The sequence below is a fragment of the Eleutherodactylus coqui genome, chromosome 12, assembly GCF_035609145.1.
Source record: "Eleutherodactylus coqui strain aEleCoq1 chromosome 12, aEleCoq1.hap1, whole genome shotgun sequence".
NCBI classification, from domain to species: domain Eukaryota; kingdom Metazoa; phylum Chordata; class Amphibia; order Anura; family Eleutherodactylidae; genus Eleutherodactylus; species Eleutherodactylus coqui.
Window position 1 is genome coordinate 1,216,505 of NC_089848.1, and position 25,413 is coordinate 1,241,917.

General features: G+C 45.4%; 1 protein-coding gene across 3 annotated transcripts in view; it reads left to right on the forward strand.

The window, feature by feature from the left end:
* The window catches only part of COBL (cordon-bleu WH2 repeat protein), a 305,079-nt gene that overhangs the window by 152,669 nt on the left and 126,997 nt on the right, over positions 1-25,413 (forward strand). For all 3 annotated transcript variants that reach the window (XM_066584546.1, XM_066584547.1, XM_066584545.1), the window contains 2 exons: positions 2,760-2,854; positions 15,197-15,283. In XM_066584546.1, the coding sequence (XP_066440643.1) occupies positions 2,760-2,854; positions 15,197-15,283 (182 nt within the window). The remainder of the gene's footprint in view (positions 1-2,759; positions 2,855-15,196; positions 15,284-25,413) is intronic.

The window sequence follows — 25,413 nt, forward strand, 5'->3', positions numbered from 1 at the left end:
ACGAGTTGTGGACTGTAGGCCTTGTACCTGTGAGGGGTATATATGTATACTATGGGGCAGTCTGTATTGGTGACAAGGGCAACGAGTTGTGGACTGTAGGGCTTGTACTTGTGAGGGGTATATATGTATACTATGGGGCAGTATTACTGTATTGGTGACAGGGGCAACGAGTTGTGGACTGCAGGGCTTGTACCTGTGAGGGGTATATGTGTATACTATGGGGCAGTATTACTGTATTGGTGACAGGGGCAGCGAGTTGTGGACTGCAGGGCTTGTACTTGTGAGGGGTATATATGTATACTATGGGGCAGTATTACTGTATTGGAGAGCGGCAACGAGTTGTGGACTGGAGGGCTTGTACCTGTGAGGAGTATATATGTATACTATGGGGCAGTATTACTATATTGGAGAGAGCGGCAACGAGTTGTGGACTGTTTTCTCACCTTTGTCTGTTGGTATATGGACACCAGAGCCTTATTCTTTCTGTGCTCCGTCCATATTGTTCTTGTATGCCTGAATTCCCTCCGACCGCAGGGGAGTGGACACCTATCTTGTCTGTTTAATGTGGCAGTGTTCCCTGTCTCTGTGTCTCCGGTTGTCCCATCTGTTATCTAAGGATAGACTACACCCTGTAGGTATAAGATGTGGGTCCGTCCTTGTCAGGACGACCGCCCACCCACTGAGTCACAGTTTAGTTAGGGAAAGTATTCCCACTCCTGTGTCTGTTTAGTTCGTCTATGCCCCATTTGCTGACGCCCCTGCAGGGCATTGTGGTTGTACCCTGCATGGACATGACACACTATTTTTTAAAGCATTTTTTCCACATTTGCCTAAAATGTTTGCCAAATGTATATGTAGATAACACAAGATCCAACCTTCTCAATAGGGGATCAACTATGACTGTCTAAGCTCCCTCTGCACAGGTCACAGAACATGCCTAGAACAGTCTACCATAGAAATCAATGGGCCAGCTCCTGACCATTGTGTCCATAGCCCATGGGTTCTGCTCTAAATGTTGTTACCCGCAGCTCAGGCAAGATGTCCCCCAGCATAGTTATGTGCAGACAAACAGTCAGAAACAGACAGATTAGCAAAATGGAAAATATTTCAATATCTGGTTTTAAATAGCAAAAAAAGCTGATTGGCTCCGTTTGCCTTTCTTCGGCTGGTCGGTGCGGTCACAGCGATGCCAGGGTGCGGGCCCGGTCCCTTGTAGTAGGTTTATGCGGTTTTACCTTCCAGTTGTGTACAGAGCTCACCCTGTAGGATACATTGTATCCCAGTATGTTGGACAGTCCTGTCTTATTGCATATATATTATGGGAAACGCATTCGTCTTTTTACTTTTAATATTTTTGCATATATTTAGAAATGCTATTGAAATGCCTTTTTTCCCATTTGTTTAGTAGCCTGGTATATTCAATACACTGCTATACTTAGGTACTGCAATGTATTGTGGATGCACCGTCCTCCAGAGACAGGGTGTGACAGCTGGCAGGCGTGTAGGCCTTCACTGGGTCCCTAACTGTATTGACAACCGCTTGGAATCAGGTGTAGGAGGGCCGATCGGGCGAGTCACACACATTATACCTAAATACTGTAAACCCCAAAGTATATAACTGAACCCATGGGGTAAGGGTGTATACAGTATGCATGCCAACTGTTTGGCCCTATATCTTCCAGTTGGATGATTTGCCTCTTCATTGCACTGAGCCTGTCCCTGTGATTACATATGATGCGGTCTGTGCCCCGTGTAATGTATGTGCAGCGGCCATAGAAAGACGCTGGGCTGTAAACTCCTTCATATCCCTGCAAGGACCTTGCACTTAGGCTAGGCACCCAATGTACTTAATCTTTCTTACAAAGTCCACCTTGTAAAAGTGCAAGTATAAGTTTGCAATGAGGTCATGTAGTTGTTGTGTACAAAGGTTTAAGGTGCGCTGGCAGATAGGAAGGAAGCAGGACTCTACAGGTGTGCTGTCAGGTCGTCAGTTGGGCAGGAAGCAGGACTTTACAGGATTGCTGGCAGGGAGGCAGTACCTGGACTCTATAGGTGTGCTGGCGGTAGGCTGCGGGGCAGGAAGCAGGACTCTACAGGTGTGCTGGCAGGTAGGCTGCGGGGCAGGAAGCAGGACTCTACAGGTGTGCTGGCAGGTAGGCAGTGAGGCAGGACCTGGACTCTACAGGTGTGCTTGCAGGTAGGCAGCAGGGCAGGAAGCAGAACTCTACAGGTGTGCTGGTAGGTAGGCAGCAGGGAAGGAAACAGGACTCTACAGGTGTGCTGGCAGGTCAGGAAGCAGGACTCTACAGGTGTGCTAGCAGGTAGGCAGTGAGGCAGGACCTGGACTCTATAGGTGTGCTGGCAGGTAGGCAGTGGGGCAGGAAGCAGAACTCTACAGGTGTGCTAGCAGGTAGGCAGCAGTGAGGAAGCTGGACTCTACAGGTGTGCTGTCAGGTCGGCAGCAGGGCAGGAAGCAGGACTTTACAGGACTGCTGGCAGGGAGGCAATACCTGGACTCTATAGGTGTGCTGGTAGGTAGGCAGCAGGGAGGAAGCAGGACTCTACAGGTGTGCTGGCAGGTAGGCAGGAGGGCAGGAAGCTGGACTCTACAGGTGTGCTGGCAGGTAGGCAGCGCGGCAGGAAGCTGGACTCTACAGGTGTGCTGAGTACTCCTCGGCTTCCAAGGAGTGTTATTCTTAATATGAGATATATCGTCTGATCTCTTGTAATACGGCCGCTAATTCCATTACTCTTCACAGAAAAGAAGCGCAGCCTGTCCTCAAGCAGCGACACCACGGAGAAGGAGAAAAAGGGAATATTGGGATTTTTCCGAAGCCATAAGAAAGGAAACAAGGTAACCACAGGATTACAGTTTTTAGCTTTTAACTTGCTTTTCTGCTGACTAAAGCTGCCCTGGATGTTGTGTCGGCCGTTACACACTATCTGGGTGGGCATTCTGTATGTTGGGCTGAAGGCAGACCACCCAGTTCAGCCTGTTGTCCAGAAGAAGGCAGACAATCCCGATGCTGTTCCTCATGGAGTCCTGTCTTAGTCCATCAGATGAGCAGTACTGAAGGTTGGGGTGCAGATACTCCTCCTGGTCACAGGAGGGCGCCACACAGGCCTTCTTATACTCCGCGGCATCCGCTCCACCTAAGTCTGTTTATCACATTACATTTCATTTTTAATACTGCATATACTTAGAACCGTTATTAAGGCCTTGTGTTCCACGCGAGGGCGGAGGGACGGCCATTACTGCAGCCGCTGGGATAGATGAGAGGCGGGAGGAGGAGCAGGCGATGGAAGGTCTACAGCAGGTCTCATACTGACCCTGCTTCATATCACTACTAGCCAGACTAACGGTGTAAAATTCAGTGTAAAAACATATTAAAAATATTCCTATGTGTCCTGAAAAAAATTCAGCAAAAATAATTTTTAAGAAGAAAATAGTGCAAAAAAAAGAGCAGTGAAAGCACCACGTGGGTAAAACATGCTGTCCTGAAGGGGTTAATCGTACACTAAAAGCCCTACAGGCCCTATCAAATACCTAATGATATCCTCCCTAACAGGCTGACTGCCCTGAGAAGGACGCCCCCGCCGCTCCAAACTGGTAGGATGTCATTGGGTATTTGATCGGGCCTCTAGGGGTTATAGTGTGATTAAACGTGACCTTTTATCTATTAAAGGGGTGTGTATGGAGCTTCTCTCTCCACTCTGGCTTATTTTGCACCTTAACCCTTTTTTCACTGCAGCGCTTTTTAGTTTTTTTGTGGTTTCTTTCTTTCATCCCCACTTTCAAAAACTAATAACTTTGTGGCAAAAAATTGAAAAGTTGCTTTGTGTTGCTTTGTGTTTTGTGTCGCTTTGTGTTGCTTTGTGTTGTTTTGTGTTGCTTTGTGTTGTTTTGTGTCGTTTTGTGTCGTTTTGTGTTGCTTTGTGTTGTTTTGTGTTGTTTTGTGTCGCTTTGTGTTGCTTTGTGTTGCTTTGTGTTGCTTTGTGTTGTTTTGTGTCGTTTTGTGTCGTTTTGTGTTGCTTTGTGTTGTTTTGTGTTGTTTTGTGTCGCTTTGTGTTGCTTTGTGTCGCTTTGTGTTGCTTTGTGTTGCTTTGTGTTGTTTTGTGTTGTTTTGTGTTGCTCTGTGTTGCTTTGTGTTGCTTTGTGTTGCTTTGTGTCGCTTTGTGTCGCTTTGTGTCGCTTTGTGTCGCTTTGTGTTGCTTTGTGTTGTTTTGTGTCGCTTTGTGTTGCTTTGTGTTGTTTTGTGTCGCTTTGTGTTGCTTTGTGTTGTTTTGTGTTGTTTTGTGTTGCTTTGTGTTGTTTTGTGTTGTTTTGTGTTGCTTTGTGTTGTTTTGTGTTGCTTTGTGTTGTTTTGTGTTGTTTTGTGTTGCTTTGTGTCGTTTTGTGTCGTTTTGTGTCGCTTTGTGTTGCTTTGTGTTGTTTTGTGTCGCTTTGTGTTGCTTTGTGTTGTTTTGTGTTGCTTTGTGTTGTTTTGTGTTGCTTTGTGTTGTTTTGTGTCGCTTTGTGTCGCTTTGTGTTGTTTTGTGTTGCTTTGTGTTGTTTTGTGTTGCTTTGTGTTGTTTTGTGTTGCTTTGTGTTGCTTTGTGTTGCTTTGTGTCGTTTTGTGTCGTTTTGTGTCACTTTGTGTCGCTTTGTGTCGCTTTATGTTGTTTTGTGTTGCTTTGTGTTGCTTTGTGTTGTTTTGTGTCGTTTTGTGTCGCTTTGTGTTGCTTTGTGTCGCTTTGTGTTGCTTTGTGTTGTTTTGTGTCGCTTTGTGTCGCTTTGTGTCGCTTTGTGTCGCTTTGTGTTGTTTTGTGTTGTTTTGTGTTGTTTTGTGTCGCTTTGTGTTGCTTTGTGTTGTTTTGTGTCGTTTTGTGTTGTTTTGTGTTGCTTTGTGTTGTTTTGTGTTGTTTTGTGTTGCTTTGTGTTGCTTTGTGTTGTTTTGTGTCGCTTTGTGTTGTTTTGTGTTGCTTTGTGTTGTTTTGTGTAGTTTTGTGTTGCTTTGTGTTGTTTTGTGTTGCTTTGTGTTGTTTTGTGTTGTTTTGTGTCGCTTTGTGTTGCTTTGTGTCACTTTGTGTCGTTTTGTGTCGTTTTGTGTCGCTTTGTGTCGCTTTATGTTGTTTTGTGTTGTTTTATGTTGTTTTGTGTTGTTTTGTGTTGTTTTGTGTCGCTTTGTGTTGCTTTGTGTTGTTTTGTGTCGCTTTGTGTTGCTTTGTGTTGTTTTGTGTCGCTTTGTGTTGCTTTGTGTTGCTTTGTGTTGCTTTGTGTTGTTTTGTGTCGCTTTGTGTTGCTTTGTGTTGTTTTGTGTCGCTTTGTGTTGTTTTGTGTCGCTTTGTGTTGCTTTGTGTTGGTTTGTGTTGCTTTGTGTTGTTTTGTGTCGCTTTGTGTTGTTTTGTGTTGCTTTGTGTTGCTTTGTGTTGTTTTGTGTTGCTTTGTGTTGTTTTGTGTTGCTTTGTGTCGCTTTGTGTCGTTTTGTGTCACTTTGTGTCGCTTTGTGTCGCTTTGTGTTGTTTTGTGTTGCTTTGTGTCACTTTGTGTCGTTTTGTGTCGTTTTGTGTCGCTTTGTGTCGCTTTATGTTGTTTTGTGTTGTTTTGTGTTGCTTTGTGTCGCTTTGTGTTGCTTTGTGTCACTTTGTGTTGTTTTGTGTTGTTTTGTGTTGCTTTGTGTTTTGTGTTGCTTTGTGTCGTTTTGTGTCGCTTTGTGTTGTTTTGTGTTGCTTTGTGTTGTTTTGTGTTGCTTTGTGTCGTTTTGTGTCGCTTTGTGTCGCTTTGTGTCGCTTTGTGTCGCTTTGTGTTGCTTTGTGTTGTTTTGTGTTGTTTTGTGTTGCTTTGTGTTGCTTTGTGTTGTTTTGTGTTGCTATGTGTTGTTTTGTGTTGCTTTGTGTTGTTTTGTGTCGCTTTGTGTCGCTTTGTGTCGCTTTGTGTTGTTTTGTGTCGTTTTGTGTCGCTTTGTGTTGTTTTGTGTCGCTTTGTGTTGCTTTGTGTTGTTTTGTGTCGCTTTGTGTCGTTTTGTGTCGCTTTGTGTCGTTTTGTGTCGCTTTGTGTCGCTTTGTGTCGCTTTGTGTTGTTTTGTGTCGCTTTGTGTCGCTTTGTGTCGCTTTGTGTCGCTTTGTGTTGTTTTGTGTTGCTTTGTGTTGTTTTCGGTTGTTTTGTGTTGCTTTGTGTTTTGTGTTGCTTTGTGTCGTTTTGTGTTGCTTTGTGTCGTTTTGTGTCGCTTTGTGTTGTTTTGTGTTGCTTTGTGTCGCTTTGTGTCGCTTTGTGTCGCTTTGTGTCGCTTTGTGTCGTTTTGTGTCGCTTTGTGTTGCTTTGTGTCGTTTTGTGTCGTTTTGTGTCGCTTTGTGTCGCTTTGTGTTGTTTTGTGTTGCTTTGTGTCGCTTTGTGTCGCTTTGTGTCGCTTTGTGTCGCTTTGTGTTGTTTTGTGTCCTTTGTGTTGCTTTGTGTTGTTTTGTGTTGCTTTGTGTTGTTTTGTGTCGCTTTGTGTCGTTTTGTGTCGCTTTGTGTCGTTTTGTGTTGTTTTGTGTTGCTTTGTGTTGTTTTGTGTCGCTTTGTGTCGTTTTGTGTTGCTTTGTGTTGTTTTATGTTTTGTGTTGCTTTGTGTTTTGTGTTGCTTTGTGTTGTTTTGTGTCGTTTTGTGTTGCTTTGTGTTGTTTTGTGTCGCTTTGTGTCGTTTTGTGTTGCTTTGTGTTGTTTTATGTTTTGTGTTGCTTTGTGTTGTTTTGTGTTGTTTTGTGTTGCTTTGTGTCGTTTTGTGTCGCTTTGTGTTGCTTTGTGTCGTTTTGTGTCGCTTTGTGTCGTTTTGTGTTGCTTTGTGTCGTTTTGTGTTGCTTTGTGTCGCTTTGTGTCGTTTTGTGTTGCTTTGTGTTGTTTTGTGTTGTTTTATGTTGCTTTGTGTCATTTTGTGTCGCTTTGTGTTGCTTTGTGTTGTTTTATGTTGTTTTGTGTTGCTTTGTGTCGTTTTGTGTCGCTTTGTGTCGCTTTGTGTCGTTTTGTGTCGCTTTGTGTCGCTTTGTGTCGTTTTGTGTCGCTTTGTGTCGCTATGTGTCGTTTTGTGTTGTTTTGTGTCGCTTTGTGTCGCTTTGTGTCGTTTTGTGTCGCTTTGTGTCGTTTTGTGTCGCTTTGTGTCGCTTTGTGTCGCTTTGTGTTGCTTTGTGTTGTTTTGTGTTGCTTTGTGTTGTTTTGTGTTGCTTTGTGTTTTGTGTTGCTTTGTGTTTTTGTGTTGTTTTGTGTTGCTTTGTGTTGTTTTATGTTGCTTTGTGTTGCTTTGTGTTGTTTTGTGTTGTTTTGTGTTGCTTTGTGTTGTTTTGTGTTGCTTTGTGTTGTTTTGTGTTGCTTTGTGTTTTTGTGTTGTTTTGTGTTGCTTTGTGTTGCTTTATGTTGTTTTGTGTTGCTTTGTGTTGTTTTGTGTTGCTTTGTGTTTTTGTGTTGTTTTGTGTTGCTTTGTGTTGTTTTGTGTCGCTTTGTGTCGTTTTGTGTTGCTTTGTGTTGTTTTATGTTTTGTGTTGCTTTGTGTTTTGTGTTGCTTTGTGTTGTTTTGTGTTGCTTTGTGTCGTTTTGTGTCGCTTTGTGTTGCTTTGTGTTGTTTTATGTTGTTTTGTGTTGCTTTGTGTTGCTTTGTGTTGCTTTGTGTCGTTTTGTGTCGTTTTGTGTCGCTTTGTGTCGTTTTGTGTTGCTTTGTGTCGTTTTGTGTCGCTTTGTGTCGCTTTGTGTCGTTTTGTGTCGCTTTGTGTCGTTTTGTGTTGCTTTGTGTTGTTTTGTGTTATTTTATGTTGCTTTGTGTCATTTTGTGTCGCTTTGTGTTGCTTTGTGTTGTTTTATGTTGTTTTGTGTTGCTTTGTGTCGTTTTGTGTCGCTTTGTGTCGTTTTGTGTCGCTTTGTGTCGTTTTGTGTCGCTTTGTGTCGTTTTGTGTCGCTTTGTGTCGCTTTGTGTCGTTTTGTGTCGCTTTGTGTCGCTTTGTGTCGTTTTGTGTCGCTTTGTGTCGTTTTGTGTTGCTTTGTGTCGTTTTGTGTCGCTTTGTGTCGTTTTGTGTCGCTTTGTGTCGTTTTGTGTCGCTTTGTGTCGCTTTGTGTCGCTTTGTGTTGTTTTGTGTTGCTTTGTGTTGTTTTGTGTTGCTTTGTGTTTTGTGTTGCTTTGTGTTTTTGTGTTGTTTTGTGTTGCTTTGTGTTGTTTTGTGTTGCTTTGTGTTGTTTTGTGTTGCTTTGTGTTGCTTTGTGTTGTTTTGTGTTGTTTTGTGTTGCTTTGTGTTGTTTTGTGTTGTTTTGTGTTGCTTTGTGTTTTTGTGTTGTTTTGTGTTGCTTTGTGTTGTTTTGTGTTGCTTTGTGTTTTGTGTTGCTTTGTGTTTTTGTGTTGTTTTGTGTTGCTTTGTGTTGCTTTATGTTGTTTTGTGTTGCTTTGTGTTGTTTTGTGTTGCTTTGTGTTTTTGTGTTGTTTTGTGTTGCTTTGTGTTGTTTTATGTTGTTTTGTGTCGCTTTGTGTTGCTTTGTGTTTTGTGTTGTTTTGTGTTGCTTTGTGTTTTGTGTCGCTGACTAAAGCTGCCCTGGATGTTGTGTCGGCCGTTACACACTATCTGGGTGGGCATTCTGTATGTTGGGCTGAAGGCAGACCACCCAGTTCAGCCTGTTGTCCAGAAGAAGGCAGACAATCCCGATGCTGTTCCTCATGGAGTCCTGTCTTAGTCCATCAGATGAGCAGTACTGAAGGTTGGGGTGCAGATACTCCTCCTGGTCACAGGAGGGCGCCACACAGGCCTTCTTATACTCCGCGGCATCCGCTCCACCTAAGTCTGTTTATCACATTACATTTCATTTTTAATACTGCATATACTTAGAACCGTTATTAAGGCCTTGTGTTCCACGCGAGGGCGGAGGGACGGCCATTACTGCAGCCGCTGGGATAGATGAGAGGCGGGAGGAGGAGCAGGCGATGGAAGGTCTACAGCAGGTCTCATACTGACCCTGCTTCATATCACTACTAGCCAGACTAACGGTGTAAAATTCAGTGTAAAAACATATTAAAAATATTCCTATGTGTCCTGAAAAAAATTCAGCAAAAATAATTTTTAAGAAGAAAATAGTGCAAAAAAAAGAGCAGTGAAAGCGCCACGTGGGTAAAACATGCTGTCCTGAAGGGGTTAATCGTACACTAAAAGCCCTACAGGCCCTATCAAATACCTAATGATATCCTCCCTAACAGGCTGACTGCCCTGAGAAGGACGCCCCCGCCGCTCCAAACTGGTAGGATGTCATTGGGTATTTGATCGGGCCTCTAGGGGTTATAGTGTGATTAAACGTGACCTTTTATCTATTAAAGGGGTGTGTATGGAGCTTCTCTCTCCACTCTGGCTTATTTTGCACCTTAACCCTTTTTTCACTGCAGCGCTTTTTAGTTTTTTTGTGGTTTCTTTCTTTCATCCCCACTTTCAAAAACTAATAACTTTGTGGCAAAAAATTGAAAAGTTGCTTTGTGTTGCTTTGTGTTTTGTGTCGCTTTGTGTTGCTTTGTGTTGTTTTGTGTTGCTTTGTGTTGTTTTGTGTCGTTTTGTGTCGTTTTGTGTTGCTTTGTGTTGTTTTGTGTTGTTTTGTGTCGCTTTGTGTTGCTTTGTGTTGCTTTGTGTTGCTTTGTGTTGTTTTGTGTCGTTTTGTGTCGTTTTGTGTTGCTTTGTGTTGTTTTGTGTTGTTTTGTGTCGCTTTGTGTTGCTTTGTGTCGCTTTGTGTTGCTTTGTGTTGCTTTGTGTTGTTTTGTGTTGTTTTGTGTTGCTCTGTGTTGCTTTGTGTTGCTTTGTGTTGCTTTGTGTCGCTTTGTGTCGCTTTGTGTCGCTTTGTGTCGCTTTGTGTTGCTTTGTGTTGTTTTGTGTTGTTTTGTGTCGCTTTGTGTTGCTTTGTGTTGTTTTGTGTCGCTTTGTGTTGCTTTGTGTTGTTTTGTGTTGTTTTGTGTTGCTTTGTGTTGTTTTGTGTTGTTTTGTGTTGCTTTGTGTTGTTTTGTGTTGCTTTGTGTTGTTTTGTGTTGTTTTGTGTTGCTTTGTGTCGTTTTGTGTCGTTTTGTGTCGCTTTGTGTTGCTTTGTGTTGTTTTGTGTCGCTTTGTGTTGCTTTGTGTTGTTTTGTGTTGCTTTGTGTTGTTTTGTGTTGCTTTGTGTTGTTTTGTGTCGCTTTGTGTCGCTTTGTGTTGTTTTGTGTTGCTTTGTGTTGTTTTGTGTTGCTTTGTGTTGTTTTGTGTTGCTTTGTGTTGCTTTGTGTTGCTTTGTGTCGTTTTGTGTCGTTTTGTGTCACTTTGTGTCGCTTTGTGTCGCTTTATGTTGTTTTGTGTTGTTTTGTGTTGCTTTGTGTTGTTTTGTGTTGCTTTGTGTTGTTTTGTGTTGCTTTGTGTTGCTTTGTGTTGCTTTGTGTCGTTTTGTGTCGTTTTGTGTCACTTTGTGTCGCTTTGTGTCGCTTTATGTTGTTTTGTGTCGCTTTGTGTTGCTTTGTGTCGCTTTGTGTTGCTTTGTGTTGTTTTGTGTCGCTTTGTGTCGCTTTGTGTCGCTTTGTGTCGCTTTGTGTTGTTTTGTGTTGTTTTGTGTTGTTTTGTGTCGCTTTGTGTTGCTTTGTGTTGTTTTGTGTCGTTTTGTGTTGTTTTGTGTTGCTTTGTGTTGTTTTGTGTTGTTTTGTGTTGCTTTGTGTTGCTTTGTGTTGTTTTGTGTCGCTTTGTGTTGTTTTGTGTTGCTTTGTGTTGTTTTGTGTAGTTTTGTGTTGCTTTGTGTTGTTTTGTGTTGCTTTGTGTTGTTTTGTGTTGTTTTGTGTCGCTTTGTGTTGCTTTGTGTCACTTTGTGTCGTTTTGTGTCGTTTTGTGTCGCTTTGTGTCGCTTTATGTTGTTTTGTGTTGTTTTATGTTGTTTTGTGTTGTTTTGTGTTGTTTTGTGTCGCTTTGTGTTGCTTTGTGTTGTTTTGTGTCGCTTTGTGTTGCTTTGTGTTGCTTTGTGTTGCTTTGTGTTGTTTTGTGTCGCTTTGTGTTGCTTTGTGTTGTTTTGTGTCGCTTTGTGTTGTTTTGTGTCGCTTTGTGTTGCTTTGTGTTGGTTTGTGTTGCTTTGTGTTGTTTTGTGTCGCTTTGTGTTGTTTTGTGTTGCTTTGTGTTGCTTTGTGTTGTTTTGTGTTGCTTTGTGTTGTTTTGTGTTGCTTTGTGTCGCTTTGTGTCGTTTTGTGTCACTTTGTGTCGCTTTGTGTCGCTTTGTGTTGTTTTGTGTTGCTTTGTGTCACTTTGTGTCGTTTTGTGTCGTTTTGTGTCGCTTTGTGTCGCTTTATGTTGTTTTGTGTTGTTTTGTGTTGCTTTGTGTCGCTTTGTGTTGCTTTGTGTCACTTTGTGTTGTTTTGTGTTGTTTTGTGTTGCTTTGTGTTTTGTGTTGCTTTGTGTCGTTTTGTGTCGCTTTGTGTTGCTTTGTGTTGTTTTGTGTTGCTTTGTGTTGTTTTGTGTTGCTTTGTGTCGTTTTGTGTCGCTTTGTGTCGCTTTGTGTCGCTTTGTGTCGCTTTGTGTTGCTTTGTGTTGTTTTGTGTTGTTTTGTGTTGCTTTGTGTTGCTTTGTGTTGTTTTGTGTTGCTATGTGTTGTTTTGTGTTGCTTTGTGTTGTTTTGTGTCGCTTTGTGTCGCTTTGTGTCGCTTTGTGTTGTTTTGTGTCGTTTTGTGTCGCTTTGTGTTGTTTTGTGTCGCTTTGTGTTGCTTTGTGTTGTTTTGTGTCGCTTTGTGTCGTTTTGTGTCGCTTTGTGTCGTTTTGTGTCGCTTTGTGTCGCTTTGTGTCGCTTTGTGTTGTTTTGTGTCGCTTTGTGTCGCTTTGTGTCGCTTTGTGTCGCTTTGTGTTGTTTTGTGTTGCTTTGTGTTGTTTTCGGTTGTTTTGTGTTGCTTTGTGTTTTGTGTTGCTTTGTGTCGTTTTGTGTTGCTTTGTGTCGTTTTGTGTCGCTTTGTGTTGTTTTGTGTTGCTTTGTGTCGCTTTGTGTCGCTTTGTGTCGCTTTGTGTCGCTTTGTGTCGTTTTGTGTCGCTTTGTGTTGCTTTGTGTCGTTTTGTGTCGTTTTGTGTCGCTTTGTGTCGCTTTGTGTTGTTTTGTGTTGCTTTGTGTCGCTTTGTGTCGCTTTGTGTCGCTTTGTGTCGCTTTGTGTTGTTTTGTGTCCTTTGTGTTGCTTTGTGTTGTTTTGTGTTGCTTTGTGTTGTTTTGTGTCGCTTTGTGTCGTTTTGTGTCGCTTTGTGTCGTTTTGTGTTGTTTTGTGTTGTTTTGTGTCGCTTTGTGTCGTTTTGTGTTGCTTTGTGTTGTTTTATGTTTTGTGTTGCTTTGTGTTTTGTGTTGCTTTGTGTTGTTTTGTGTCGTTTTGTGTTGCTTTGTGTTGTTTTGTGTCGCTTTGTGTCGTTTTGTGTTGCTTTGTGTTGTTTTATGTTTTGTGTTGCTTTGTGTTGTTTTGTGTTGTTTTGTGTTGCTTTGTGTCGTTTTGTGTCGCTTTGTGTTGCTTTGTGTTGTTTTATGTTGTTTTGTGTTGCTTTGTGTCGTTTTGTGTCGCTTTGTGTCGTTTTGTGTTGCTTTGTGTCGTTTTGTGTTGCTTTGTGTCGCTTTGTGTCGTTTTGTGTTGCTTTGTGTTGTTTTGTGTTGTTTTATGTTGCTTTGTGTCATTTTGTGTCGCTTTGTGTTGCTTTGTGTTGTTTTATGTTGTTTTGTGTTGCTTTGTGTCGTTTTGTGTCGCTTTGTGTCGCTTTGTGTCGTTTTGTGTCGCTTTGTGTCGCTTTGTGTCGTTTTGTGTCGCTTTGTGTCGCTATGTGTCGTTTTGTGTTGTTTTGTGTCGCTTTGTGTCGCTTTGTGTCGTTTTGTGTCGCTTTGTGTCGTTTTGTGTCGCTTTGTGTCGCTTTGTGTCGCTTTGTGTTGCTTTGTGTTGTTTTGTGTTGCTTTGTGTTGTTTTGTGTTGCTTTGTGTTTTGTGTTGCTTTGTGTTTTTGTGTTGTTTTGTGTTGCTTTGTGTTGTTTTATGTTGCTTTGTGTTGCTTTGTGTTGTTTTGTGTTGTTTTGTGTTGCTTTGTGTTGTTTTGTGTTGCTTTGTGTTGTTTTGTGTTGCTTTGTGTTTTTGTGTTGTCTTGTGTTGCTTTGTGTTGCTTTATGTTGTTTTGTGTTGCTTTGTGTTGTTTTGTGTTGCTTTGTGTTTTTGTGTTGTTTTGTGTTGCTTTGTGTTGTTTTGTGTCGCTTTGTGTCGTTTTGTGTTGCTTTGTGTTGTTTTATGTTTTGTGTTGCTTTGTGTTTTGTGTTGCTTTGTGTTGTTTTGTGTTGCTTTGTGTCGTTTTGTGTCGCTTTGTGTTGCTTTGTGTTGTTTTATGTTGTTTTGTGTTGCTTTGTGTTGCTTTGTGTTGCTTTGTGTCGTTTTGTGTCGTTTTGTGTCGCTTTGTGTCGTTTTGTGTTGCTTTGTGTCGTTTTGTGTCGCTTTGTGTCGCTTTGTGTCGTTTTGTGTCGCTTTGTGTCGTTTTGTGTTGCTTTGTGTTGTTTTGTGTTATTTTATGTTGCTTTGTGTCATTTTGTGTCGCTTTGTGTTGCTTTGTGTTGTTTTATGTTGTTTTGTGTTGCTTTGTGTCGTTTTGTGTCGCTTTGTGTCGTTTTGTGTCGCTTTGTGTCGTTTTGTGTCGCTTTGTGTCGTTTTGTGTCGCTTTGTGTCGCTTTGTGTCGTTTTGTGTCGCTTTGTGTCGCTTTGTGTCGTTTTGTGTCGCTTTGTGTCGTTTTGTGTTGCTTTGTGTCGTTTTGTGTCGCTTTGTGTCGTTTTGTGTCGCTTTGTGTCGTTTTGTGTCGCTTTGTGTCGCTTTGTGTCGCTTTGTGTTGTTTTGTGTTGCTTTGTGTTGTTTTGTGTTGCTTTGTGTTTTGTGTTGCTTTGTGTTTTTGTGTTGTTTTGTGTTGCTTTGTGTTGTTTTGTGTTGCTTTGTGTTGTTTTGTGTTGCTTTGTGTTGCTTTGTGTTGTTTTGTGTTGTTTTGTGTTGCTTTGTGTTGTTTTGTGTTGTTTTGTGTTGCTTTGTGTTTTTGTGTTGTTTTGTGTTGCTTTGTGTTGTTTTGTGTTGCTTTGTGTTTTGTGTTGCTTTGTGTTTTTGTGTTGTTTTGTGTTGCTTTGTGTTGCTTTATGTTGTTTTGTGTTGCTTTGTGTTGTTTTGTGTTGCTTTGTGTTTTTGTGTTGTTTTGTGTTGCTTTGTGTTGTTTTATGTTGTTTTGTGTCGCTTTGTGTTGCTTTGTGTTTTGTGTTGTTTTGTGTTGCTTTGTGTTTTGTGTCGCTTTGTGTTGCTTTGTGTTGTTTTGTGTTTTGTGTTGTTTTGTGTTTTGTGTTCTTTGTGTCGCTTTGTGTTGTTTTCTGTCGCTTTGTGTTGTTTTGTGTTGCCGCCTGTTTACCTCCATAACCTTATTGTTTGTCGATCGTGTTTAGCGGTTATTATTTTATAACATTTTGAGGTACAAACAATTGTTTTCATCCAGTTTATTCTAACCTCTCACGATGTGGGTCGTTGCGGTCTCAGCGATACCTTGATTAGGCCTGCGGTTGTCAAGGCAATCCATTGGTAGCTCCCGAATGCATCGCTGGGAGCCAGTGGTGACCGATCATGATCGCTATGAGCGCCAGCATGTAAGCTGCTCCCCCACGCCGGCCTTCTGTTTGCTTTCAGTCAGATTTAGTTTTTGGGAATAGAATAAGAACGCTGCAGACGGCACTATTTTTCTGTTCAAAAAAATTGGAAACCTGACAGAACGGAAGACTTTAATTGGGGAAAGAACGGATCAGATTCGCCCCTCTGAAAACCAAGCAGAGAGACGGAAACCCTGAACCGAGGCCCAAGGCAGGTGTGACTGCAGCCTATAGCGCCATGGAGCTGGCAGTGCGCCGGCCCATCGCCCCATATGGCAGTCTGACTGTTTTTGTTTAACTTTCCCGCACTGTATACGATGTAACTGCGCCTGACCGCGATGATTGCGCACCCATAGAGGACAATGGGCTCCGTGTGCGTACGTAGAACATGCAGCGTTCTATTATGCGCTGGCGTAATACACAGTGCATACACGCAGTGTGAGCGAAGCTGCATAAATCTGTGTATTTGTCCACGAATTGCGGCGTACCATACACACGTGCATCTCGCGCGTAATACGCAATTCCAGCCCGGCCTCAGCCGTATAATGTTACTGTTGTAGTTCGTATTGAACAGAAGACGCTGAAGTGAAGCAGTAACTTTGTGTTTCTCTGCAGAGTGAGGGAAGCCTGGGGAATGTGGCCGCCGGTGCTGACTACGAGGAGGTCTTCAGAACGGCTTCTACGAGTGGCAACAGATACGAGGTAGGTGTGGCCACCTAACCCCTCCTCTCACGCCGGTGATCAGGCCGTACTCGGCCAGTGGCAGGTCGCGTCTGAGCGTCTCGGACAGTGCAGGGTGCATCTACTATTCCCGCCTGAAGACGCAGACTGACGCTGCAAGAGAATGATGGCTTCTATTTCCATGCGAGTTGGCTTGGAATTGGACAGAACTGGCACTGGGAGATTCCCCGTGGGGACACCGCCTTAGTCGCGTGTACCCGTGCTGATAGCAGCTTCCTCCGGGGTTGTGCTCGCTGTGACTCCCCCTCCCCCAATAGTCTGACCTTGTTAGGCCCCATGCACACGGCACACACGGATTTCCGCAGCGGAAGACCGGCAAGTCAGTGCGGAAATGATTTTTCAGTGCTTGCCGGCGATCGCGGTTTCGATCATTTTTCCGTGCGGATGTACAGCGGATTGTCTGCACAGAAAAAAATCGCAAGCCCAAAGTGCCCCCCCCCCCCCCCCGCTTGGTATCTGCCTACAAATCCACAATGCATCTGTAATTGAATTGCGGATCGCTCGTTCTCACAGAGATCAGTGGCCCCTGTCCGCGCGGAATCCGTGGTAAAATGGAGCATGCTGTGATCTATTTTCTGCACGCGGAATCCGCAAATCAAGTCCACATGTGTGTGGAGCCGAGGAAACTCCATGCTTTCCTATGGGCGACTAGTACAGTGGATCTCCTGCGCGGGTGCCAATTGCAGATTCAGCAAATCAAATCCATCCGTGGCTATGAGGCCTTAAGGTTGTCCAATTAATAGTAGATCATTGGGGTCTGCTGCCAAGGACCCCCACCAGTCAGCTAGGTTAGTTCTCTCTTACATTGAGCCAATTTCCGCATGCAGTGCTGTTCCTACTGTAGTGGCCAGACTTGGTTTTACAGGCAACATTCCTATTGAAATGAAGATGTAATACCACAACCGGCCTCTGCGGGGGGAGAGGAGCTGCCTGCATAAACCAGCACATCAGAGCAGCTGATCAGAGGGGGTCCCGGATGGTAGACCCCCGCTGAGGTTCTAAGGATAGTCTACAGCTGGACAAGCTCTGTCCCAGGCCACAATTCTTTCCCTCTACATACCTTGCTCTACAGCAGCCCCGATGTGTATATATATGTATTCAGAGACTTCGTGTTTCTCCTCCCGAGCAGCGTTGGATGTGTTTATTATGCAGTGATTTGTCGTTTATTCTCCTGTCTGCTAATTCTTGGGCTGATTCTTTTATGTCTGCGTGCCCCGTGTTACATCATATGTTACTTAGGAATCACATGATTTGTTTTTAATGTAGATGTTTTTTGTTCGTATTGTATATTTTTGGATTATGCGCACTTTATCTTCGTGTTGCTTCCTTTTCACCTGTTGCTATCATTATATATCCTTGATGACATATCCTATATAGTGACCTTTAATATGCGGACTAAGTGCCACGGCCTCTTTGTTGTGTACCAGCCACAGTGCTGTACATTTGATAGTGGTTGTGTCTGGTATTGCAGCTCAGTCCTCTTCACTTGAATGAGCCTGCAGTAAGCTGTAATATTCAGTAAAGCCGCTGGGAAGTGTCCAGCAGGGTGTCGTGTAAACAATGAAGAGACCGTAGTACCGTGACCCCCTTAATCCGCTGATCAGTGGGGGTGCCGGGAGTCAAACCCCCACTGATGTGATATGGATGGGCCAATCCATTGAGAGGTCATCAATATTAAAGTTCTGTAAAAACTGTTCCAAGTGTTAGTCTGTCATGTGGATAATAGCAGAGCTGAGTGACATACATTCACTGATATAAGATAACATTGTATCGGCGCCGATTATCTATATATATAGCCCTCACTGACTCACTGACTGACTCACTCATTCACTCACTGACTCACTCACTCACTCACTCACTGACTCGCCAAAAGTTCTCCAACTTCCCGATGTCGTAGAAACATGACATTTGGCACAAGCATAGATTATCTCCAAAATAGGAAAAGTAATTGGGTTCCAACTCGATTATTCAATTCTATGCGCAAAAGAATTAGCGTCCAAATTTTACGTACGGAATCTAATTCTCTCACTTCCCAATGTCATAGAAACGTGAAATTTGGCATGAGCATTGATTATGTCATAAATAGGAAAAAGCTAATGGGTCCCAACTCGATTATTCAATTCTATGCGCAAAAGAATTGGCATCGAAATTTTACGTGCGGAATGTAATTTTTTCACTTTCCGGTGTCATAGAAACGTGAAATTTGCCCCGATAGATATATACATTATCTGAAGCACGCCTGCAGCCTGGTGGGACCTCTAGCGTCACTTTGGAAGGAGTTTTCACCCACCAGCCTTGAGTAGCTCTGATTAAAAAGCCTAAAGGTACTTTTGTACAGACTAGATTTGTGTGATGGGGGTCCAAGACCGCCAGCAGCCTCTAATAACCCCATGATGAAACTAAACTGCGTGAGGCCTGTTAGATGAGGCGGCATTGTCCAGAATCAGTCAAGTCCACTCTTCAGGATTTTGTGCCTTAGGATACGGTATGAACCCCGTTGCTTCTGTTTACACGTCTACAAGGTGGTATTTCAGCAAAGTAAGTTATTTCCCGCCGTAGAACAATGTAATGCTGTCAGAGACGTCCGCAGACTGTAGTCGACTTTCCCAATTCCTTGTGAGGTGTGCATCGTCCAAGGAGTGGGCCTGGGCTAGGAGACAGCGGGGTAGAGTTTGGGCCTTGTCACGGGGCTCTATCATCTTCCACCCGGAGGGTAACTAGGGATCTATCCAAGGGGCCGAGGACAGGCTATAAATGGGGGTAACCCAACTGCGATTTACCTTAGTCTTTGTCACGGGTGACGCCACCACTCCGGCCTCTGCGGTGAATTCCAGAAGACGTAATAAAGAGTCCACACACACAGAGGTAACTTTTAAAGGCTGAACAGGGAACGGGCGGTAAAGCCGTTTACTTGAAGAACTTGAACAAACTTGTAAATTATTATGGACTGTTTTCCATCTCCCGTGAGGACACTGGTGCCGGAGGACTTATGGTGGGACCGGGAGGAATCACAGGAGGACAGAAGGATTCACAGGCCCAGTTATCTGCGGGTCTCTGCTCCCAGCGACTCTTCTTCTCACTCTCTACGGGACACACTCACGGGCTAGAACATGCACTCAGCGCTGCACGGCGGCTCTGACAGACTAGCGGCTCTTCTCTTGCTCCTTAGTGATGGGGTCTGAGTAGAAGGGACGCAGGACACACACCATCCGCTCAGCTTCTTCCATCTTACCTACACACAGACTGAAGGTGTCCATGTGCAGACAGGCTTCCCTTGCGGTCACTGCTAGAAAGACAGACCCTCTCATGCACCTTGCGAACACACACACACATATATATATATATCACATGACATACAACAAAGTACATTTTCCAGACATAACCCAGACAGTAACCCATTCAGTGCTGCAGCTCTGCAATACACATCATATTCACTCACATAGAAGACACTGACAATACAGTAATCAGGAAACATACATAGGTCATACATGGATGTCGAGAGCCTCTATAGTTCCATTCCTCACCATTTGGGCTTGAGAGCTACTGAATATTTCTTGAATCAGAAAGGCCACCAGTACTACGAACATAATCAGTTTGTTCAAGAACTACTAGGGTTTATTCTTACCCATAACTACTTCCTTTTCCAGGGTGTCTTCTTCCACCAGCTCAGGGGCACCGCGATGGGGACACCATGTGCCCCATCCTATGCCAACTTGCTCCTGGGCTGGTGGGAGGAGAGACACGTCTTCACCGAGGAAAATCATCTATTTACCAACAACATCATCTTATGGGCAAGATACATAGATGGTATCTTTATCCTCTGGTCAGGTACGAAAAACAACTTCGGTAATTTTGTAGAGAAATTAAACATCAATAATCTCAACTTACATTTTACAGCTGAATGTGACGAGAAAACAATTCCTTTTCTCGATCTAAGAATTTCCAAAGAACAAGATGGTACCTTATCTACAACTACATTTCGCAAGTCTATGGCAACAAACTCCCTTTTGACCTGGGATAGTTATCACCCATATCCGCTTCGCAGAGGGATCCCAAAAGGTCAATATCTGCGCATTCGCCGAAATTGTTCTTCAGAAAGTGAATTTGCAGCAGAAGCGAATAAATTATCATCTAGGTTCATACAAAGAGGTTACCCAGAGACTATAATCTCTGAGGCCTACAACTACGCAGCTAGTGAGTTATTGCAATCTCGTGGAAAAGAAAACAATAACCTTACCAGGACTATTGGAACCTACGGCACTGGGTCCTCTGCAGTCAGAGGGATTTTGAGCAGTTTTTGGGACATCCTAAAAGACAACGAGGACATTAGTGACTTACTACCCTCGTCGCCACTAATCACCTTTCGGAGGGGGTGCAACTTACGGGATCGACTCGTCAGAAGCCACCTTAAGGCCTCCTTCCCACGAGCGTGACGGGCTCCGCAGCGTAATATTCCGCTGCGAAGCCCGTCACGGCGCCCCCCAGAGCCCCTATACTTACCTGCGGGAGATAGCGTGAAATCGCTTCCCCGCCCACCGCCGCGCGTCACCGCCCGTCACCGCCCACCGCCCTCGCGTCACCAGCCGTGTCACGTGCACGGCCGGCCGTGTCACGTGACGCGGCCGGACCGCGTCATTTGGCGTCATATGACGCTCGGCGGTGGGCGGGAAAGCGTTTTTTCACGCTATCTCCCGCTGGTTACAGCGGGAGATAGCGTGAATGGACGGCTTCCATTGACTGCAATGGAAGCCGTCAGTGCGTACAGCCCGTCCTCACCCGCAGAAAATAGAGCATGCTGCGGGTGAGGACGGGAGAAATCGCGGTGCGTAATTCCGCGGTGGAATTACGCATCGTGAGCATTGTGCTATTAGGTTCAATAGAACCTAATAGCTGCGGGCAACGCAGCGGATTTTCGCCGCGAATTACGCGGCGGAAATCCGTTCGTGGGAAGGAGGCCTAAACCTGAGATACCAACCAGTATGTGGCTTCGCAGCAGCTATTACAAATAACAGACTCGCTGCTGGAATCCGGCTGTCTGCCAGAACTTACTATGTCCTCAGAATGGGCAGCGTAGACCTGCACGGACGGTCGGCGTGGATCTAAGTACGGACGGTTGGCCGGGATCTCCGTACGGACGGTTGGCCGGGATCTCCGTACGGACGGTTGGCCGGGATCTCCGTACGGACGGTCGGAGCGGATCTCCGTACGGACGGTCGGCGCGGATCTCCGTATTCTATCTCTCTTATTCTATCCTCATGTTCAAAAAAGTGCATCTTAGCAAAAACGTCCCCTAAATAACTAGATCTGAAAACAAAGCATCAGCAGACCAACTAGCCGTTCACCCGCGGCTCAGCCAGGACGCCGAACACAGTAATAATACCACCCAGGGCGCCGAACACAGTAATAATACCACCCAGGGCGCCGAACACAGTAATAATACCAGCCAGGGCGCCGAACACAGTAATAATACCACCCAGGGCGCCGAACACAGTAATAATACCAGCCAGGGCGCCGAACACAGTAATAATACCAGCCAGGGCGCCGAACACAGTAATAATACCACCAGGGCGCCGAACACAGTAATAATACCAGCCAGGGCGCCCAACACAGTAATAATACCACCAGGGCGCCCAACACAGTAATAATACCACCAGGGCGCCGAACACAGTAATAATACCAGCCAGGGCGCCGAACACAGTAATAATACCAGCCAGGGCGCCGAACACAGTAATAATACCAGCCAGGGCGCCGAACACAGTAATAATACCAGCCAGGGCGCCCAACACAGTAATAATACCACCAGGGCGCCGAACACAGTAATAATACCACCAGGGCGCCCAACACAGTAATAATACCACCCAGGGCGCCGAACACAGTAATAATACCAGCCAGGGCGCCGAACACAGTAATAATACCAGCCAGGGCGCCGAACACAGTAATAATACCACCAGGGCGCCGAACACAGTAATAATACCAGCCAGGACGCCCAACACAGTAATAATACCACCAGGGCGCCCAACACAGTAATAATACCACCAGGGCGCCGAACACAGTAATAATACCAGCCAGGGCGCCCAACACAGTAATAATACCACCAGGGCGCCCAACACAGTAATAATACCAGCCAGGGTGCGGGACACAGTAATAATACCACCCAGGGTGCGGAACACAGTAATAATACCACCCAGGGCGCCGAACACAGTAATAATACCACCCAGGGCGCCGAACACAGTAATAATACCACCAGGGCGCCCAACACAGTAATAATACCAGCCAGGGCGCCCAACACAGTAATAATACCACCAGGGCGCCGAACACAGTAATAATACCACCCAGGGCGCCGAACACAGTAATAATACCACCCAGGGCGCCGAACACAGTAATAATACCAGCCAGGGCGCCGAACACAGTAATAATACCAGCCAGAGCGCCGAACACAGTAATAATACCACCCAGGGCGCCGAACACAGTAATAATACCACCCAGGGCGCCGAACACAGTAATAATACCGCCAGGGCACCGAACACAGTAATAATACCACCCTGGGCACCGAACACAGTAATAATACCACCCAGGGCGCAGAACACAGTAATACTACTACCCAGGGTGCGGAACACAGTAATAATACCACCCAGGGCGCCCAACACAGTAATAATACTACCCAGGGTGCGGAACACAGTAATAATACCACCCAGGGCGCCGACCACAGTAAAAATACCAGCCAGGGCGCCCAAGACAGTAATAATACCAGCCAGGGCGCCGAACACAGTAATAATACCAGCCAGGGTGCGGGACACAGTAATAATACCACCAGGGCGCCGAACACAGTAATAATACCACCCAGGGCGCCGAACACAGTAATAATACCACCCAGGGCGCCGAACACAGTAATAATACCACCCAGGGCGCCGAACACAGTAATAATACCACCAGGGCGCCAAACACAGTAATAATACCAGCCAGGGCGCCGAACACAGTAATAATACCACCCTGGGCGCCGAACACAGTAATAATAGCACCCAATGTGCAGAACACACTAATAATACCAGCCATGGCGCCGAACACAGTAATAATACTACCCAGGGTGCCGAACACAGTAATAATACCAGCCAGGGTGCGGAACACAGTAATAATACCACCCAGGGCGCCGACCACAGTAAAAATACCAGCCAGGGCGCCGAACACAGTAATAATACCACCCTGGGCGCCGAACACAGTAATAATAGCACCAAATGTGCAGAACACACTAATAATACCAGCCATGGCGCCGAACACAGTAATAATACTACCCAGGGCGCCGAACACAGTAATAATACTACCCAGGGTGCGGAACACAGTAATAATACCAGCCAGGGCGCCGACCACAGTAAAAATACCAGCCAGGGCGCCGAACACAGTAATAATACCACCCTGGGCGCCGAACACAGTAATAATACCAGCCAGGGCGCCGAACACAGTAATAATACCAGCCAGGGTGCGGGACACAGTAATAATACCACCCAGGACGCCGAACACAGTAATAATACCACCCAGGGCGCCGAACACAGTAATAATACCACCCAGGGCGCCGACCACAGTAAAAATACCAGCCAGGGCGCCGAACACAGTAATAATACCAGCTAGGGTGCGGGACACAGTAATAATACCACCAGGGCGCCGAACACAGTAATAATACCACCCAGGGCGCCGAACACAGTAATAATACCACCCTGGGCGCCGAACACAGTAATAATACCACCCAGGGCGCCGAACACAGTAATAATACCACCCAGGGCGCCGAACACAGTAATAATACCACCCTGGGCGCCGAACACAGTAATAATAGCACCCAATGTGCAGAACACACTAATAATACCAGCCATGGCGCCGAACACAGTAATAATACTACCCAGGGTGCCGAACACAGTAATAATACCAGCCAGGGTGCGGAACACAGTAATAATACCACCCAGGGCGCCGACCACAGTAAAAATACCAGCCAGGGCGCCAAACACAGTAATAATACCACCCTGGGCGCCAAACACAGTAATAATAGCACCCAATGTGCAGAACACACTAATAATACCAGCCATGGCGCCGAACACAGTAATAATACTACCCAGGGCGCCGAACACAGTAATAATACTACCCAGGGTGCGGAACACAGTAATAATACCACCCAGGGCGCCGACCACAGTAAAAATACCAGCCAGGGCGCCGAACACAGTAATAATACCACCCTGGGCGCCGAACACAGTAATAATACCAGCCAGGGTGCCGAACACAGTAATAATACCAGCCAGGGTGCGGGACACAGTAATAATACCACCCAGGGCGCCGAACACAGTAATAATACCACCCAGGGCGCCGAACACAGTAATAATACCACCCAGGGCGCCGAACACAGTAATAATACCACCCTGGGCGCCGAACACAGTAATAATACCAGCCAGGGTGCAGAACACAGTAATAATACCACCCAGGGCGCCGAACACAGTAATAATACCACCCAGGGCGCCGAACACAGTAATAATACCACCCAGGGCGCCGAACACAGTAATAATACCACCCTGGGCGCCGAACACAGTAATAATAGCACCCAATGTGCAGAACACACTAATAATACCAGCCATGGCGCCGAACACAGTAATAATACTACCCAGGGTGCCGAACACAGTAATAATACCAGCCAGGGTGCGGAACACAGTAATAATACCACCCAGGGCGCCGACCACAGTAAAAATACCAGCCAGGGCGCCGAACACAGTAATAATACCACCCTGGGCGCCGAACACAGTAATAATAGCACCCAATGTGCAGAACACACTAATAATACCAGCCATGGCGCCGAACACAGTAATAATACTACCCAGGGCGCCGAACACAGTAATAATACTACCCAGGGTGCGGAACACAGTAATAATACCAGCCAGGGCGCCGACCACAGTAAAAATACCAGCCAGGGCGCCGAACACAGTAATAATACCACCCTGGGCGCCGAACACAGTAATAATACCAGCCAGGGCGCCGAACACAGTAATAATACCAGCCAGGGTGCGGGACACAGTAATAATACCACCCAGGACGCCGAACACAGTAATAATACCACCCAGGGCGCCGAACACAGTAATAATACCACCCAGGGCGCCGACCACAGTAAAAATACCAGCCAGGGCGCCGAACACAGTAATAATACCAGCTAGGGTGCGGGACACAGTAATAATACCACCAGGGCGCCGAACACAGTAATAATACCACCCAGGGCGCCGAACACAGTAATAATACCACCCTGGGCGCCGAACACAGTAATAATACCACCCAGGGCGCCGAACACAGTAATAATACCACCCAGGGCGCCGAACACAGTAATAATACCACCCTGGGCGCCGAACACAGTAATAATAGCACCCAATGTGCAGAACACACTAATAATACCAGCCATGGCGCCGAACACAGTAATAATACCAGCCAGGGTGCCGAACACAGTAATAATACCAGCCAGGGTGCGGAACACAGTAATAATACCACCCAGGGCGCCGACCACAGTAAAAATACCAGCCAGGGCGCCAAACACAGTAATAATACCACCCTGGGCGCCAAACACAGTAATAATAGCACCCAATGTGCAGAACACACTAATAATACCAGCCATGGCGCCGAACACAGTAATAATACTACCCAGGGCGCCGAACACAGTAATAATACTACCCAGGGTGCGGAACACAGTAATAATACCACCCAGGGCGCCGACCACAGTAAAAATACCAGCCAGGGCGCCGAACACAGTAATAATACCACCCTGGGCGCCGAACACAGTAATAATACCAGCCAGGGTGCCGAACACAGTAATAATACCAGCCAGGGTGCGGGACACAGTAATAATACCACCCAGGGCGCCGAACACAGTAATAATACCACCCAGGGCGCCGAACACAGTAATAATACCACCCAGGGCGCCGAACACAGTAATAATACCACCCTGGGCGCCGAACACAGTAATAATACCAGCCAGGGTGCAGAACACAGTAATAATACCACCCAGGGTGCCGAACACAGTAATAATACCACCCAGGGCGCCGAACACAGTAATAATACCACCCAGGGCGCCGAAC